A 13,677-nucleotide genomic window follows, 5' to 3' on the forward strand; every position below is an offset into this window, starting at 1 on the left:
ACACAGCTTGACAGCCAACCTCCCTGAACAACATTTCCAAGTTCGGGAGCTCAAGCAGAAGCCACTTGCGGCCCTCCAAAGACCTTGTCTAACTAATCCTTGTCAAGCCCCGAGACCCTTGGCTTCTCCAACCTCCAACTCCACTCCAGCGACCCTTGTTGGAGAAGTGGGGCAGGCCGCAAACCATCCTCGGAACAACATCGCCCCCTGACCACCATGTGGTATCGAACGTCGATGAGCCCATGCACCGTGCCAAAAGGACATACCAGGGCCGCAAATGATGTCTTAGGCTGGAACAGACGAGACGACTTGCTTAGAGGTATTCCCGCTTACCCACTGATCAACCAGCCCGATCCCGTCTCCTGTTCACCATGATAACCACACTCCCACAATACCTACCGCAAGCCGTTCCGAGTCTGCAGAGCCGCGAAATGGGACCTGATACTCCCTGACTAGCCGGCCCATGGCGCAGCCTTCAACAAATCCGGCAGCAAAAGGGCCCCGTGATATGTTCGTGCAGAGTGGTGCATGCAATTTCCCAGCCGCTGCACGTAATCTAAGTGGGGAGTACCATCGAAGCGGGTTGTGCTGCATAGGGACATCCCGCATATAGCAGAGGTCCTTCAAGAGGATTGGTACGCAGTGTGGTATAATGGCCATCCCCAAGACGACGGACCGTAGTATCAGGTCCGGCATCTCTCGTGCCACCAGCTCTGTCCTGGGCGACGGTGACACACATGATGGTCAAGGGGTTTGGCAGCATTCGCTACGCTATTCACATTTATTTGGCTCGGCATGCTACCCGGTGGCGTCAAATCCAATCGACCAGCCAAGCCCAGATGCCTGGCGAAAACGGCATATCTCACAACCTCTGCAATATCTTGATGTCTCTTTGACACGGGCATGCCCGAGTGCCATTCCTGTGGGTTACGACTTGAGAAATGATAACAGCCCGTTTGTCTTCGCTCCCGTTTGACAGCGAACTGAGCCTTCATAACACCAACAACCGCCGACAGCCGTAGTGTTGCAGAAGGTGAATGCAGTAATTACCCGCCCTTCCATCGGTAAAGCACCAGGCGTCACACCCTTCTGCCACAACGCCAATGGGGGGGCAACATCGTCATGAAACTATGCCCATTTCCGTGTTTTACCATTGGCCACGTTTTGGAACTTCGCACCGAGTACAATGCGCTCTGTCCACTCTTCACGAGACGCAACAAGCCTGCCTCTATCCGCTCATACTCCTATCCGACTAGAAAGGTCATAGCGGATACTCGAACTGGTCGCTGCACCGAGATGGTAAACAATATATTCCCCTTTGGGTTCATTGTCACGACATACACAATGCAAACATACGGTGTTAGCTCCACAACCGGTAGCCGCTCCAAGCACGGAGCTGTGTACCTCAAAGGAAATTTTATGTGTAGGTCATCCGGTCCGGCCCACGGGGAATCGGGCCAAGCGCCCGGGCAATGGGCCCTCCACGGTACAGTCATTGCCCTGGGTCTCATTTTTCAACGAATGAGCCCGGCCCTCGTTATACCCTATGTTTATTGACACCCACCTCGGTATACTGATGTATCCGCTAGATTTTCGGGAAATTTTGTGTTTCTCGAGAAATGCGCGGTGGGATGTGAATCGTAACCCATTGCCGATCAGGGGCGAAAGGAAAACCAAACCCTCGGCTAGGAGGTATACAAGCAAGACAGATAGGTTGGTTTCTGGTGCCTCCGGTGGCGAGCCCAGAGCAGCTACTGCTTTCCCTCCTGCTTGCCGCATTTTCCATACTTGGCCAATTTCCAACCACAGGTCAGGCGTATACCCGAGCCTTGCCGCTTACCCATCCACCTCGCAGTGCCCGGGCTTCGGCTTCACACCCTTGTGTTGCGCATATCCGTCGGTTCATTGACACTGGGCGGGGAGATATCTGGGTATAATTCCGCTATTTCGTGCTGTCATAGGTGCAGACCTAGGCACTAAGTGTATGTGGCAAGGGACGTTCGCTCGCTCATTGGAGGGCACTTACTAAATAACCATCATCCGAGATCCGGGCCGAAAAGGCTTGTCGGGCGTTTGATCTGCAGCTCTCTCAGGGGGTTGTACGCGTCTCCTTCGCCACTCTGCCACTCCGGCCTTTAGAGGCGAGCGGAGCCGGACTCACGCCCTCGCCCAGTGTTCGACGGACCGATTGCAGCACCCAACTCAATAACATAAGCTGTTGGTGCCCTGACGGCTGTAGCAGGATGCGGTAGTTCTTTAGTACTGTATGGGGTCTTGTTTGGGCTTTGATAATTCACCTCCTCCCCAGATGCATGCGATCATGTGTTATAAATGTGAGAAAAACAGCTCGCCATAATGCTGTCCAGATAGGATGTAGGAACCAGAGGAAGAGATGGAAAAAAGATTACGATGGAACTGTGGTTAATGGGGGCCATCAATAACGTTCATTTGACGTCCTCGACAGCCTATTGAGAATAACAATGGCCGTAGCCGCCGGGTGTTTGCACGGGGCGGCGGCGTAAGAAAGATCTCATTGTCCACTGACCAAGCGTAGAAGCCCCTTCGTGAGACAGCCTGGAGCAAGTGTATAACCCGAGGGCAGCTACTACAGAGTCCAACCACACCATTCGGGTAACCTTCGCGTTAGGGGGCCAAACTAAGAATTCAAAACCCTCCTACTCCATGAAAAGCTACTTGTATTCTCCTCTGTATCTCATTTAACATAGACTGGACGGAGCTAGCGAGTGGCCTCCCGTTCACAGGAACAGTCCGACGGGTTAAATAGTATCAATAGTATACCACCAACGTGTCATCGGCTTCATAGCTCATGTAAGCGCAGTAAGAACTGTCAAGATTAGAGCATGACGACTACCAAAATCAACTATCATGAGGCGTACTGACCAAAATAGTACTTACTGCCCTTCCTTGACTCCCGATATTCAACGGCCATAATGTACCATATTCCGCCCGAGGGCCGCGGCCATGCCCTGGTAAGTAACGAGTACGATTTATACTAATACTATGGATATTAGGAAGTGGCAAAGAAGGGAGGTGACTAATGCCTGATAGTTCGGGTTGGTTATGGAAGGAGAATGAATATTTGTTAAGCTGGCCAACTGCCCTTTACACTACGTACCACACACGACTCGGATGAAGTTGTGGCTGAGCAAGTTGACGAGCCCGACAAACATGGATCTGGTTCGGGGCACTGTGTGAGTCTGAAGCAAGGTGACGATATATTAGGCATAGTTGAGGTCCCTAACGCCCAGCATGTGTTGAATATATTAAGATGTCAAAATGAGAAGTGCCCGAAGGTAGAAACCGAAGCCAGCATTGATCCGAAGTTTCACAAGTCCGGCCAGTCCCAGACGGACCGTTCCGTGTTGCGCCGAGTGACCTCAACGCTATCACCCACTGACACGGTAATGCCTTCGGTGTGGCGGCTGTCCAGGAAGGCATATCGGCCAAACACAGGTGACCACTTTGACCCTGTATCAACCCTCCTGTCCTTCATGAGTCTTTTCAGAACATTGCCTAGTTCCCCTTCCGCTGGTTTCCCCGTCCGGTAATCAACGTTCAAGCTGAGACACCTCACGCAGTTACCCGTCAACTGAAGGGTACCCTGCTGTGGGCTTCCGCTAGGCCCTATGGTAAGCTCGGCCCAGAAGTCTTCTGCCCACGAATCCTCGCCCTCGCCGTCGACGACGATGTTGGGGCGGAACTTATACATCTCCACCGGCTCGCCGTTGAGAAGGCGGTCTCTGACGTCCTGCAAGGATGGTTCGGATGCTACCATCAAGGGCGCAACGTCACTGAAAGATATCCACGCGCCCGAGCTGCCGTCTGATTTCTGGGGCGAGGTGATATAAGAGGTCAGGGAAGACATCCACCCCTGTCGCTGCTGCTCTTGGGCGGGTTTGGGCGGGAGGGTTTTACCCAGGACAGGTCGCCGTCCGTCGCCAAGGTAGATCAACACGGTGGGAACTCCGAAATGCTGGCTGAACCAGGTGTCATATGAGTCACCCATACGGTAGGCTGACGCCGGGCTACCATGCAGAACCACGTCGGTTTTCTCAAGGCAGGACATGTCCGGCTCAAGCGGCATCTCGATTGTACTTTCCTCCTCGGCGGCCTCGGAGCCCTGCAGCGCGCGGCCAAGGTACCGCACGACGAGCAGAGAAGGCCCGTCCTGAAGTCCGGGGGTGATGTGCGGTTCGAATAGGGCGCATTTTGGGTGTGTGTCCAGTTGAATCTTCTTCAGCTCCCCAGTAGTCGGATGCACTTCGTACAGCATAAAGCTTCGGTCATGCTTTATTCCCAGCGGCCCAATCTGGGCTGACTCGAGCTCGATGCCGCGCAAACCCTTGATGGGATATACGGAAAGCTAACGGGCGTGTTAGCCATGTCTTGTCGGGAGGACACTGCAGACTCACGGCTGTGATTTTCATGGCCATTTTTGCCGACTGCTGCTAAGTGGGTTTGGTTTAGTGGGGAGACGCCGGGTGTCGTGGAAATGGAGGTGGAGCAAGAGTCACAGGAAGGAAGGAGAAGTGATATGTATGAAGTTGCCTTGGGTGTTGGGCCGGGGTGAGTGTTCCTCTGAGTCACGACGAGCCAATGGAAGGTACGCGAATTACTAACCATAATCTGCACGATCGTTTTAGGAAAGAAAGCCCACTAAGATAATCTGACCACACGTTGTTCATTGTTTGGGCTGCAACGCTCACATACCAACCCGTAGTGACCCGGCTTGGGGGTTCGGTTTAGAGGAGCATGTCTTCCACAGACCTACCTGTTTGGGAAACCCTATGTGGGCTGCGGCACACGAAGAAATCTTGTTAACCCATCGTTGCTTTAGTGTCCGGTGCCATTAAAATCCTGCATGACATTGTCGGTCTTGACAGCTCCGCAGATCTCACGTCATCATCCATTAGGTACCTTGCCCAACTCCTCACATATAAATATAGCTTGCCATGCAACCCGGCCACCACTTGAAAAATCATCTGCCGGAACGTTGTCTCCTTTTATAAACCCTTGTTTTCGTCAATATGGAGGATAAAACTATCACATTGAAAACCAAGCCTGGTGCTTCCCTCCACGTGTCCATCGCCCACCACCGGCCGCAGGATGAGAGACAGTTATCTGACACTCTTGTTGTATTCCTCAACGGCCTCGTACTCCCTTCTGCCGGTTGGACTGGAACAGTCGAGCATCTTTTCAAACTCCGCAGCGATTCCAACCGGCCGACGCCCACTTTACTCTGCTATGACCGCTACGGCCAAGGGAAATCTGACTCGGACCCGTCCGACATCCCAGATTCGCCTTACGGCCATGATGCCCGCGCTGCCATCGCCGACCTCCACCAGCTTCTCATCCAGGTTTCCCAGGACGAACTCAATCGCCAGATCGAGGACCTTCGCATAATCCTGGTTTGCAACTCGATCGGATGTGCCCTCGCCCGCCTCTACGCAGCCGAACACCCTGGCCGTGTAGCGGCGTACCTCTTCCTTGACTCGATGATGGCAAATACGGACTTTGTCTCCGTGTTTCCTGACCCGGCCGAGCCCGGTTTTGATGAGGGCCAGCTGCCGGAGGGCCTCACGGCTGAGGGGCTGCGGCATACGCGGGAGAGGGTCCGTCAATTTTTCCACCCTACGGTGCCCAACCCAGAGCATTTCGATCGGAGGAACCTGAGGGAGTTACTGCCGTATGCGAGTAAACCCGCCTTACCCAACGGCCCCGGCGGGGAGCCTCCCCTATTGACGGTTGTGGGACATGATTGGGATGAGTTTGCGGATCAGTGTGAGAATGTAAGCTTAAACGGACTCGGTGCCTCGGTGTGGCCTACTAATCATAAATTCGTGATACAGGGCTCACTGTCCGTACCAAAGGCCATCGTCAACGCATATATGAACCCGGCCTGGGGTGCGTACAATGACGGTCTGACCCGGCTTGCACAAGCGACGAGTGATATGAAGATTGCCAAGGGCTGCGGCCACTTCATCCAGAAGGACGACCCGATCTTTGTCGCGGGCGAGATTGACAACATTCTAAACGAGCTGCAGACGCTTGCGTAACAGCGGAAAGGCCGCCCGCCGCCTTGAGTTCGGGTAAGTCCGCGACGAGGGTTAGAAGCATACCTCTGGGACCAGGAAGGGGCATTGCAGGGGCGGTAAACAAGCTCGCACGCATGGGGTTGAGGAGTATAATCGCAGAAAGAAATACACATTACTTTCTGTGCTCTATCGACAAACCTAAGAATACCATGAGTAGAGTCAGCATACAAAACCAAACGATATGTCCAACCGGCCGTTCCACAACCGCCGTGTAAAACCCAAGCCGTGTTCCAGCGTTGAGACCCCCATCCGGAACCTGACTAGCGACCAGACGCTCGTGCTTCCTTAATCGGCACTCTTAGAAATCCGCTGTCGCCACATTGCTGGCCTGTAACACCACATCCCTTCGCAACAGAAACTCATAACCCCTTCATAGGTACCAGTACCAATTCTCAGGGGGGTCGCCGAGACACTCCCCCACTGTGACAGCCCGGTATCCGCGCTGCTGGATCTCCATGAGCATGTGCGGGACTAAGAACTCGGCTGTATTCTGCAGCGAGTCATGGCTGAGGACGAGGAACGAATCACCCCACCGGCGCTCATCCAGAGCTCTGGAGAAATTCTCCATGGCGGCGGCGATATCGTTCGGGTCGTTGTGGAGGTAGTCCTTGGGGTCAACGTCAAAGTTGACCACATGTAGTCCCATCTGCTCTGTCTCATGGAGGCAGTCTCCCGAACAGGAAGCATAGGGCGGTCGAAGGTAGGTGGGGGCTTTGCCGAGAACAGCAAAAAGTGCTTTTTCGAGCTCGTAGATTTGGAACTCCCGCGTAGGCGAATCGGCGGACGACAGATCGGCGTGCGCCCAGGTGTGGGAGCCGATTTGATGACCTGAAAGGTCCATACGCCGCAAGATCTCGGGCCAAGGGCTCGAGAAGTCACCGATACCGCGGGACCAGTTCTCGCCGTTTATAAAGAAAGTCGCTTGGGCGCCGTACTGGTCCAACAGGTCCAAGATGTGGCTGGTGTAGATAAATGGGCCATCGTCGAACGTGAGGGCCACTACACCGGGGACCGTGCAGTGTTCGATGATGATGCCACTGGGGATAGCTCGTGCCGTCAAGTTGGCGGTTGCTGCAGGCGCGGCATGCCCTCGCGAGAGAAACAGCCCGATCGAAAGTAGAGTGGAGAGCATTGTAACGACCCTGGTTGTTGGGACGGATGGCGTGAGGTCTTGACGAATGTATTAAATATTGAGTAGAACGGCGCGTTAGATGATGTGGTGGTCAACGCCGATTTGAAGATGCTACCTTATTGAGTGAGGTTCAGGAGAAGTGCGTAGGAGAGATTTGGGTGACGAAGACCCCAGCCTGAACCAGCCTGGACGCCCTTTTCAACCACGAGGAGAGATCGACGGACCGACGCTGTGTCACGGAGGAAGGTGCTGGGCTGGCCAACGACCTTTAGCCTTATTTTCGTAGGTTACCTGGGAAGTAGGCAGGCGCACTCGAAAGAAAGCGAACCTACGCGCCGGCCTGAAGCATTACGGACATTTCTAGCTGCCAATGGTGCCATCGCAGCAGCTCGCTGGAGAAGGCGCGAGGTGAGGACGTTTTTGGCAGTCGCAGGTGAGTGCCAGAGGAAAGGGGCTTGTGATTAGGAAAGGTAAGGAAGTCCCGGAAGGGGAAATCAAGTGTTCTATGGGAAAAAATGAACCATCTAGAGTGGGAATCATGGGAAGTGCTTCCGGTTTCGCGGAACTTCTGGAGGGACTCGCGGGTCGCAATCCAACACTCACGTTTTCCCTACTTTATACTGTATCCCTTCTGCCACAGAAACGCCCCTGCGCCCGAAAGGCTGAGCACAGCCCAAGCAAGATCCAGTTCGATGACAGACCACACCCAGAGACAACCAATGGGCGGCGCCTGTTTCATGACGGCCATATACCCGAATGCGTTGGTGATGTGGATCAGGTAGCAGCCGGCAAATATGCTCGTGATAAAGAATATGGCTTGCCGGAGGGCTGACTGGTACCGCGGGGGCAGACCGGGAACCAAACCTGGGTTCGCAGCATGAGGATGAAGGACATAGATAAGCAGGCCGAAAACTAGAGGGCAATTGAAATGGGGTTAGCATTGTGGCTCAGAGTTAAACACAGCAGCACCATAACGGCGGACGGACTCACCTAATAACGCTTGACCAAACCTCATCCAAACCTTGGGCCATACTATGCTGTCCACCGAATATTGATGCTGGACGAGGACGTCGAGGGTGAAGTGCAGCATAGACAGGCTCACAGACCAGAGCAGCGTCTCAAGTACACGCTCAACAGTGGGCGGCAACCCAGCCTCCTCGTCATCATCTTCCTCTCCATTTTTGGGTGGGCGCGGGATGGGAACCGGGCAAGCCTTGTTCTCGATTTCGTCCTCCCTTTTTTTTGCCTGGTCGAACAGCCCTCTTTCCTCGGCGAGCTGCAGTAACGTCTTCTCCGACGGGCCTGATCGATCGGGTTGTTTTAGTTTGAGGTTGGACGGGGATCGTTCTCTGCGTCTTCTTGCCATTGTGGTGAGCTTGGGTGGTATGAATTGAGGGAACGGGACAACACGGCGCGACGACAAAAATGAGACGGTGATCGAGAAGTCGCGATCTGCATTCGCAACAGGGGTCCGCCGCCAGTGCCGCGACCCCTGTCATCGCGCCGGTGTACGTACGAATACATAGATCGCATACAGAGTACTTACGCCGTTCGGTATCAATAGATAACGGGTGATGATGGCTTTCAGGAGGGTTGTTGAATCCCACACTAGGAGTCCAAAAATGCCCAATCAGAGCTTGCACGTTGACATTGAGCTGCGTACCTGCCAGTCCAAGTTCTGTTGAGATACTTCGTACTGTGTAGATATTTTACCTCGGAACGAACGTGACCCGGCAGATCGACTGTGTGGTTGCAGAGACACTTCATACCCCACCTCGAGGTCAGGGGGTCCTCCCATGTGCCGTTCCACCAAGCCCATCAAAACCCCGTTTCTCGGCCCCCTCCCCACATGCGACTGACCTCTCACCGCCTCTACAGCTGCAGCAAGTCACTAAACTAAGTTCTGGTCTTGTGCATAAAATCCCACGAGTTTCTGCTTTTTTTTCTGAACTCGAGGCGCTTGTTACAGGTCCGGTTGGTTGCACTTTACTCCACTCGCGTGCCCCTCTCTTCCCTGCGCTGCAGAGCGCCGAGCTCTTGGGGCGCGTTCTTTATACGCTACCGCCGACATACATTGCGAAGCGACCTGCATAGCCGTATCATTTGGCCCACGGGGTCAACATTCTCGCCGATCTGCTTGGGTAGGGGCACGATGGACTGGCCCGTGACTGTCGGCGTGCTAGCCGTCGTGCTCCCGTCACTATACGTCTACACCACTTCCGTGGTCTCGGAGCGCTTCCCAGCCGTGCGTAACAAACGCGTCTGCCTTCTTATTGCGCACCCTGATGACGAGGCCATGTTCTTCTCGCCTACCGTCATGGCGCTCGCCAGACCGGAGACGGGAAACCACGTCAAGATCCTCTGTCTGAGCAGTGGTATGCGCCCGCCCCTCTTCCACCCCCAGCCTTATACTACGGCCGCTAACGAGAATCATCTCATGGTAGGCAATGCAGACGGCCTCGGCGAGACACGAAAGCGCGAACTCGCCAAGTCGGGCTTGATCCTCGGGCTACGCTCGACGGACGACGTTTTCGTCGTTGACAAGCCCGAATTCCCTGACAGCATGACGGCAAAGTGGGACAGCGGCGACATTTCGGCCCTGCTTTGCTCGGCCTTCGCACCCAACCTTGCCAGGATGCGAAACAGCGAGACGGCCCCGGCAGCCGCTATCGACGTGCTCGTAACGTTCGACGCCGGTGGTGTCTCCGGCCACCCAAACCACATTTCCTTGTACCACGGCGCCAAGGCTTTTATCGCGGAGTTGGTGGCTGGCAAACCAGGCTGGCAGCCGCCCGTCGATCTCTACACCCTCAAGACAGTGTCCTTGGGACGAAAATACATTGGATTTTTGGACGTGCTGACCACACTCGCCAGCTGGGCCGTCGGCGCCGATAAGAAGGACAAGAAGCACCCCGGGGGCTTGGTTTTCCTCAGCAGCTTAATGGGGTACGGCAGCATCACAACTGCGTGGAGGGCCATGGTTTCGGCGCACAAGAGCCAGATGGTCTGGTTTCGGTACGGTTGGATCTCCCTGAGCAGGTATATGTATATCAACGACCTGAGGCTGGAGAAGGTCAAGGGTCGGTGATGAAAACCAGGACCAAGAACCGTTGCCGTCCCCTCATTTGTCTACACTACGGGGGCTTCGCTTCGTTGGTTAAAACAATAGTAAAATACTTACGCTGACCCCGAATGCATAACTCCGCTCCATTATGGTCTCGATCCACTCCTTCCACTAGCAGGAATACATACCACCGTCTCTCGACAATTCGCGTTTTATGCGTGCGCCAAAGCCTTTGCGTTGAACGGGGAAGTTGTCAGGTTGTCGCGTGTGAAATGCTGCCCCTGTGCCTCGAGGTGGGGCTGTAGCGGCAGCGGCATCTGCTGTGGTATGGAGTCGTTACTTTGGCACCTGCCATACTGCCCCATCAGGCAGGCGGTGACATGGGGCACAATCTGCCCGTGCTTCTCGCACCAGGCTTGTTGCCTTCAGTGGCCTGTGCCCCCCGGGAAAACCACAAGCCCACCATCCCTCCACGACCGCCCTTTGACCGCGCGTATTGCCCGACCTCCGAAGCAGACAACACCAGCGCCCAAATCAGCAATACACGCCAAGGTCATATAAACTTGCGACTCATTACATCCCACCATGGCCGAAGTCAGAGATGAAGGCAGCGCGGTGTCGGAGCCCCTCGACCTCGTGCGCCTGTTGCTCGATGAAGTGGTTTGTGTGAAGCTCAGAGGGGACCGAGAACTCAAGGGCCGCCTTCATGTGAGCAGCAAATTCGCCCCACATTTTCCCCTAACCCCAACGCAAGCTCCCTCCAACTAACACCCACCCCTCCTCCGCCTCCTAGGCTTACGATAGTCATTGTAATCTGGTGCTTGGCGATGTGGAGGAGACCATTTACGTCGTTGATGAAGAAGACGAAGAGGATGTCAAGGTAAGCTAGGCCGTAACCTTTTATGTCTTAAAATAGAATCATCGCTGCCGTTACTCACACAACCCGGTGCAGACTGTGAGCAAGAAATCCGAGATGCTCTTCGTAAGAGGTTCGTCATAAAAGCCACACCCCTCACATAAAATCACCCCGCCCGACTAACAATATGATTAGGAGACAGCGTTGTTCTCATCTCTCCTCAAGCACGATCATTCTGATCCCTTTGAGATGTCCCCTATCATGCGCGCAGCCACTCGCAGTTTTAGCGAAGGCGCATTCAAGACCAAGTCCGCACTCTTTGGCGGCATCGGCGGTGGGCATGACATGGCAGAACAATAGCCACCGACCTTGACTGGCTCCGGACGCAAGCCAGGTAGGGGGGGTTACTTAAGCTCCCCGGTATGGTGGCTGTTCTTGATTGACTATCGTCACGAAATCTCCTGCCTGCGTCACGGTCAATGTCCAACACGAAGACCCATAGCACTCATAGTAACGAACCCGAACGGAGGGGGTTCTCTGTTATCTATTCGGGATCTCATGGCGCCATAGCCGCTGTCTTGCAGGACAAAGTAGGGATCAAACTAGGCAAAGATATAACCATAAAACGCCGTCCGCTGCATACCATCCGTTTGGCGGTCGAACTCTCCCCATCCGCGAAATAACCCATGTTCTAATAAGCAATTTGCCTTGACAATCAACAACTCCAGAGTTGCCCAACAATGTAAGGGGCCGAAGCCTGACGCACGCCGTACTGGGTCATACCTCACTCGCTCACTCACTCGGCCTTGACACCACGGGCTACATTGACATCTTCCGCCTCTTCGGCGTCGGGCCCAGGGCCCCGCTGCTCATCACTAACACCACCCTCCGGTTGTTTTGGCATGAGTGGCTTAGAGGGATCATACCCGACGCTCTTAACGATCCCAAGACCTTTCGTTCTCCCCTCTCGGAAGAGGAGTCGATCACCGGGCGCTAGGTACTCGGGCCGCTGCACGAACTGGAAAGCGACGGTAGCTCGGTCTCCAGTCCGGATAAAAGGACGGTCAACATCAATGATGGCGCAAGTCTGGGAAACCGGCCCGACGTGTAGCATCGCCTGATATTTGGTCTTGATGGTCGTTGCGTGCGACAAGATAAGCACTAAAAGATAATCAGCATGCGACATGATACGCGGTCCGGGAGCTAACAAACCTTCGGCCACGAACTCGCGGTACACCTTAGGGGGGGCTCCGTCCGATTTGGACAGCACCACCATCCCCTTACGCACATCTTTTCTTCGAATCCGCCGCAGAGCAAACGAGGCGGATTGGCCGGCGGATGCAGCGGGTACGCCTATCCTTTTCCTCTCGATGGAGCGAATCGAGGTCTGCGTAAAACGTCCCAGTGAATCCGGCCCGATTTGGACGTCATCTCCAGCATGTATCACGCCAGACTTGACGATCCCAGATACGACTGTCCCGACATGAGGGACGCTGAAAGTGTCGTTGATATGGAACTCGAAAGCAGCGTCGGCATCGTAGCGGCCGTGGTGCGGGAGTATGTTGAGGAACGAGCGGACCAAATCGAGGTTCTCGCCCGTCACGTTTGACACCTGAAAGATGGGGCATATCCGCTGGCTCACAAACTGAGTGGCTGTGTTGATGCACTCTTCGTGGTTCTTAATAAAGATGGGTATCTTCCTTGCCCCAGGGCTCTTCAAAATCCGCGTTATCTGCGTAATGGTCTGCTCCAGGATCTGAGGCGGGCAAATGTCGATTTTGGTGATGACCACCATGACTGGCACGTTCAGGGCAAGTGCAATTCCTAGGTGCTCTTTGCTCATGCCGATGAGACCGTTGTTGGCCGCAACCATAAGCAGGCAATAATTCGGGCTGCTGGACAGAAGCCCGAACACCGTGGTACGCAGGTAGCGCTCGTGGCCCGCCAAGTCGGTGAAAGTGATGACTTTTGCGTTGCGCTTCCCGATCTCCTCCCATGACAGCTTGCGTCCCGGGGTGTCCGAGACCACAACCTGGCCAGTCGTGTCAAACCCCATGATCTCCATGCCGACAGATGACGTCCGCCCCGTCTCGATCTCATGTTTGTGTCGGAAAAGGTTGACTCGCGCCTTGCCTCGGCCGTCATCTAGGTCGCCCTTGACGAGAACACCGAGCATGGAGCTTTTGCCGGCGTCAACATTCCCAACAACGGCTATCCTCGTCTCGATGACTTCCTCAGCCGTCTCCGGTGCCTGGCGAATCATGACTTTCCCGCTGCAGTCCCCATCCTTGGTCGGCGCCCCATCAAGATCGCCACCCACGTTTTTCGTCAGTAATAGTTGAGTGTTGGCTCCCAACTTCTTGGCCGCCTCCGTTAACCGCTTATGTGCCGTGTCCCACTCCTCGCGAGACAACTTCATTCCTTCGCCATTGTTTTCGAAACCCACGTCGAAGACGGTCTCGCCATGGCCTTCCAATAACCGTTCTTTTACGACGTCAGCCAGTTTCTG

The 13,677-nt window shown here is 54.6% G+C and overlaps 7 protein-coding genes across 7 annotated transcripts; 3 read left to right on the plus strand and 4 right to left on the minus strand.

Annotated features, from left to right (window-relative positions):
* Positions 1 to 2,825: 2,825 nt before the first annotated feature.
* Positions 2,826 to 4,454, minus strand: CHGG_05490 (uncharacterized protein; the record flags this gene model as incomplete). The annotated part of the gene is made up of 5 exons (XM_001221584.1): positions 2,826 to 2,845; positions 2,917 to 2,987; positions 3,137 to 3,208; positions 3,375 to 4,384; positions 4,434 to 4,454. 5 exons carry the CDS (start codon positions 4,452 to 4,454, stop codon positions 2,826 to 2,828), a joined length of 1,194 nt encoding a protein of 397 aa, XP_001221585.1.
* A 594-nt stretch (positions 4,455 to 5,048) lies between these two features.
* CHGG_05491 (uncharacterized protein) lies at positions 5,049 to 6,077 on the plus strand (the record flags this gene model as incomplete). The annotated part of the gene is made up of 2 exons (XM_001221585.1): positions 5,049 to 5,810; positions 5,871 to 6,077. The coding sequence occupies 2 exons, from the start codon at positions 5,049 to 5,051 to the stop codon at positions 6,075 to 6,077; spliced, it is 969 nt and encodes a 322-aa protein (XP_001221586.1).
* Positions 6,078 to 6,486: 409 nt separating this feature from the next.
* Positions 6,487 to 7,248, minus strand: CHGG_05492 (uncharacterized protein; the record flags this gene model as incomplete). Its single annotated transcript, XM_001221586.1, has 1 exon — positions 6,487 to 7,248. The coding sequence occupies one exon, from the start codon at positions 7,246 to 7,248 to the stop codon at positions 6,487 to 6,489; it is 762 nt and encodes a 253-aa protein (XP_001221587.1).
* A 610-nt stretch (positions 7,249 to 7,858) lies between these two features.
* On the minus strand, positions 7,859 to 8,614 carry CHGG_05493 (uncharacterized protein; the record flags this gene model as incomplete). The annotated part of the gene is made up of 2 exons (XM_001221587.1): positions 7,859 to 8,160; positions 8,239 to 8,614. The coding sequence occupies 2 exons, from the start codon at positions 8,612 to 8,614 to the stop codon at positions 7,859 to 7,861; spliced, it is 678 nt and encodes a 225-aa protein (XP_001221588.1).
* A 786-nt stretch (positions 8,615 to 9,400) lies between these two features.
* Positions 9,401 to 10,336, plus strand: CHGG_05494 (uncharacterized protein; the record flags this gene model as incomplete). The annotated part of the gene is made up of 1 exon (XM_001221588.1): positions 9,401 to 10,336. One exon carries the CDS (start codon positions 9,401 to 9,403, stop codon positions 10,334 to 10,336), a length of 936 nt encoding a protein of 311 aa, XP_001221589.1.
* A 561-nt stretch (positions 10,337 to 10,897) lies between these two features.
* Positions 10,898 to 11,528, plus strand: CHGG_05495 (uncharacterized protein; the record flags this gene model as incomplete). The annotated part of the gene is made up of 3 exons (XM_001221589.1): positions 10,898 to 11,020; positions 11,229 to 11,294; positions 11,364 to 11,528. 3 exons carry the CDS (start codon positions 10,898 to 10,900, stop codon positions 11,526 to 11,528), a joined length of 354 nt encoding a protein of 117 aa, XP_001221590.1.
* A 436-nt stretch (positions 11,529 to 11,964) lies between these two features.
* On the minus strand, positions 11,965 to 13,587 carry CHGG_05496 (uncharacterized protein; the record flags this gene model as incomplete). The annotated part of the gene is made up of 2 exons (XM_001221590.1): positions 11,965 to 12,329; positions 12,381 to 13,587. The coding sequence occupies 2 exons, from the start codon at positions 13,585 to 13,587 to the stop codon at positions 11,965 to 11,967; spliced, it is 1,572 nt and encodes a 523-aa protein (XP_001221591.1).
* Between the last annotated feature and the right edge of the window lie 90 nt (positions 13,588 to 13,677).

The sequence above is a fragment of the Chaetomium globosum genome, genomic scaffold (assembly GCF_000143365.1).
Source record: "Chaetomium globosum CBS 148.51 scaffold_3 genomic scaffold, whole genome shotgun sequence".
NCBI lineage: Eukaryota > Fungi > Ascomycota > Sordariomycetes > Sordariales > Chaetomiaceae > Chaetomium > Chaetomium globosum.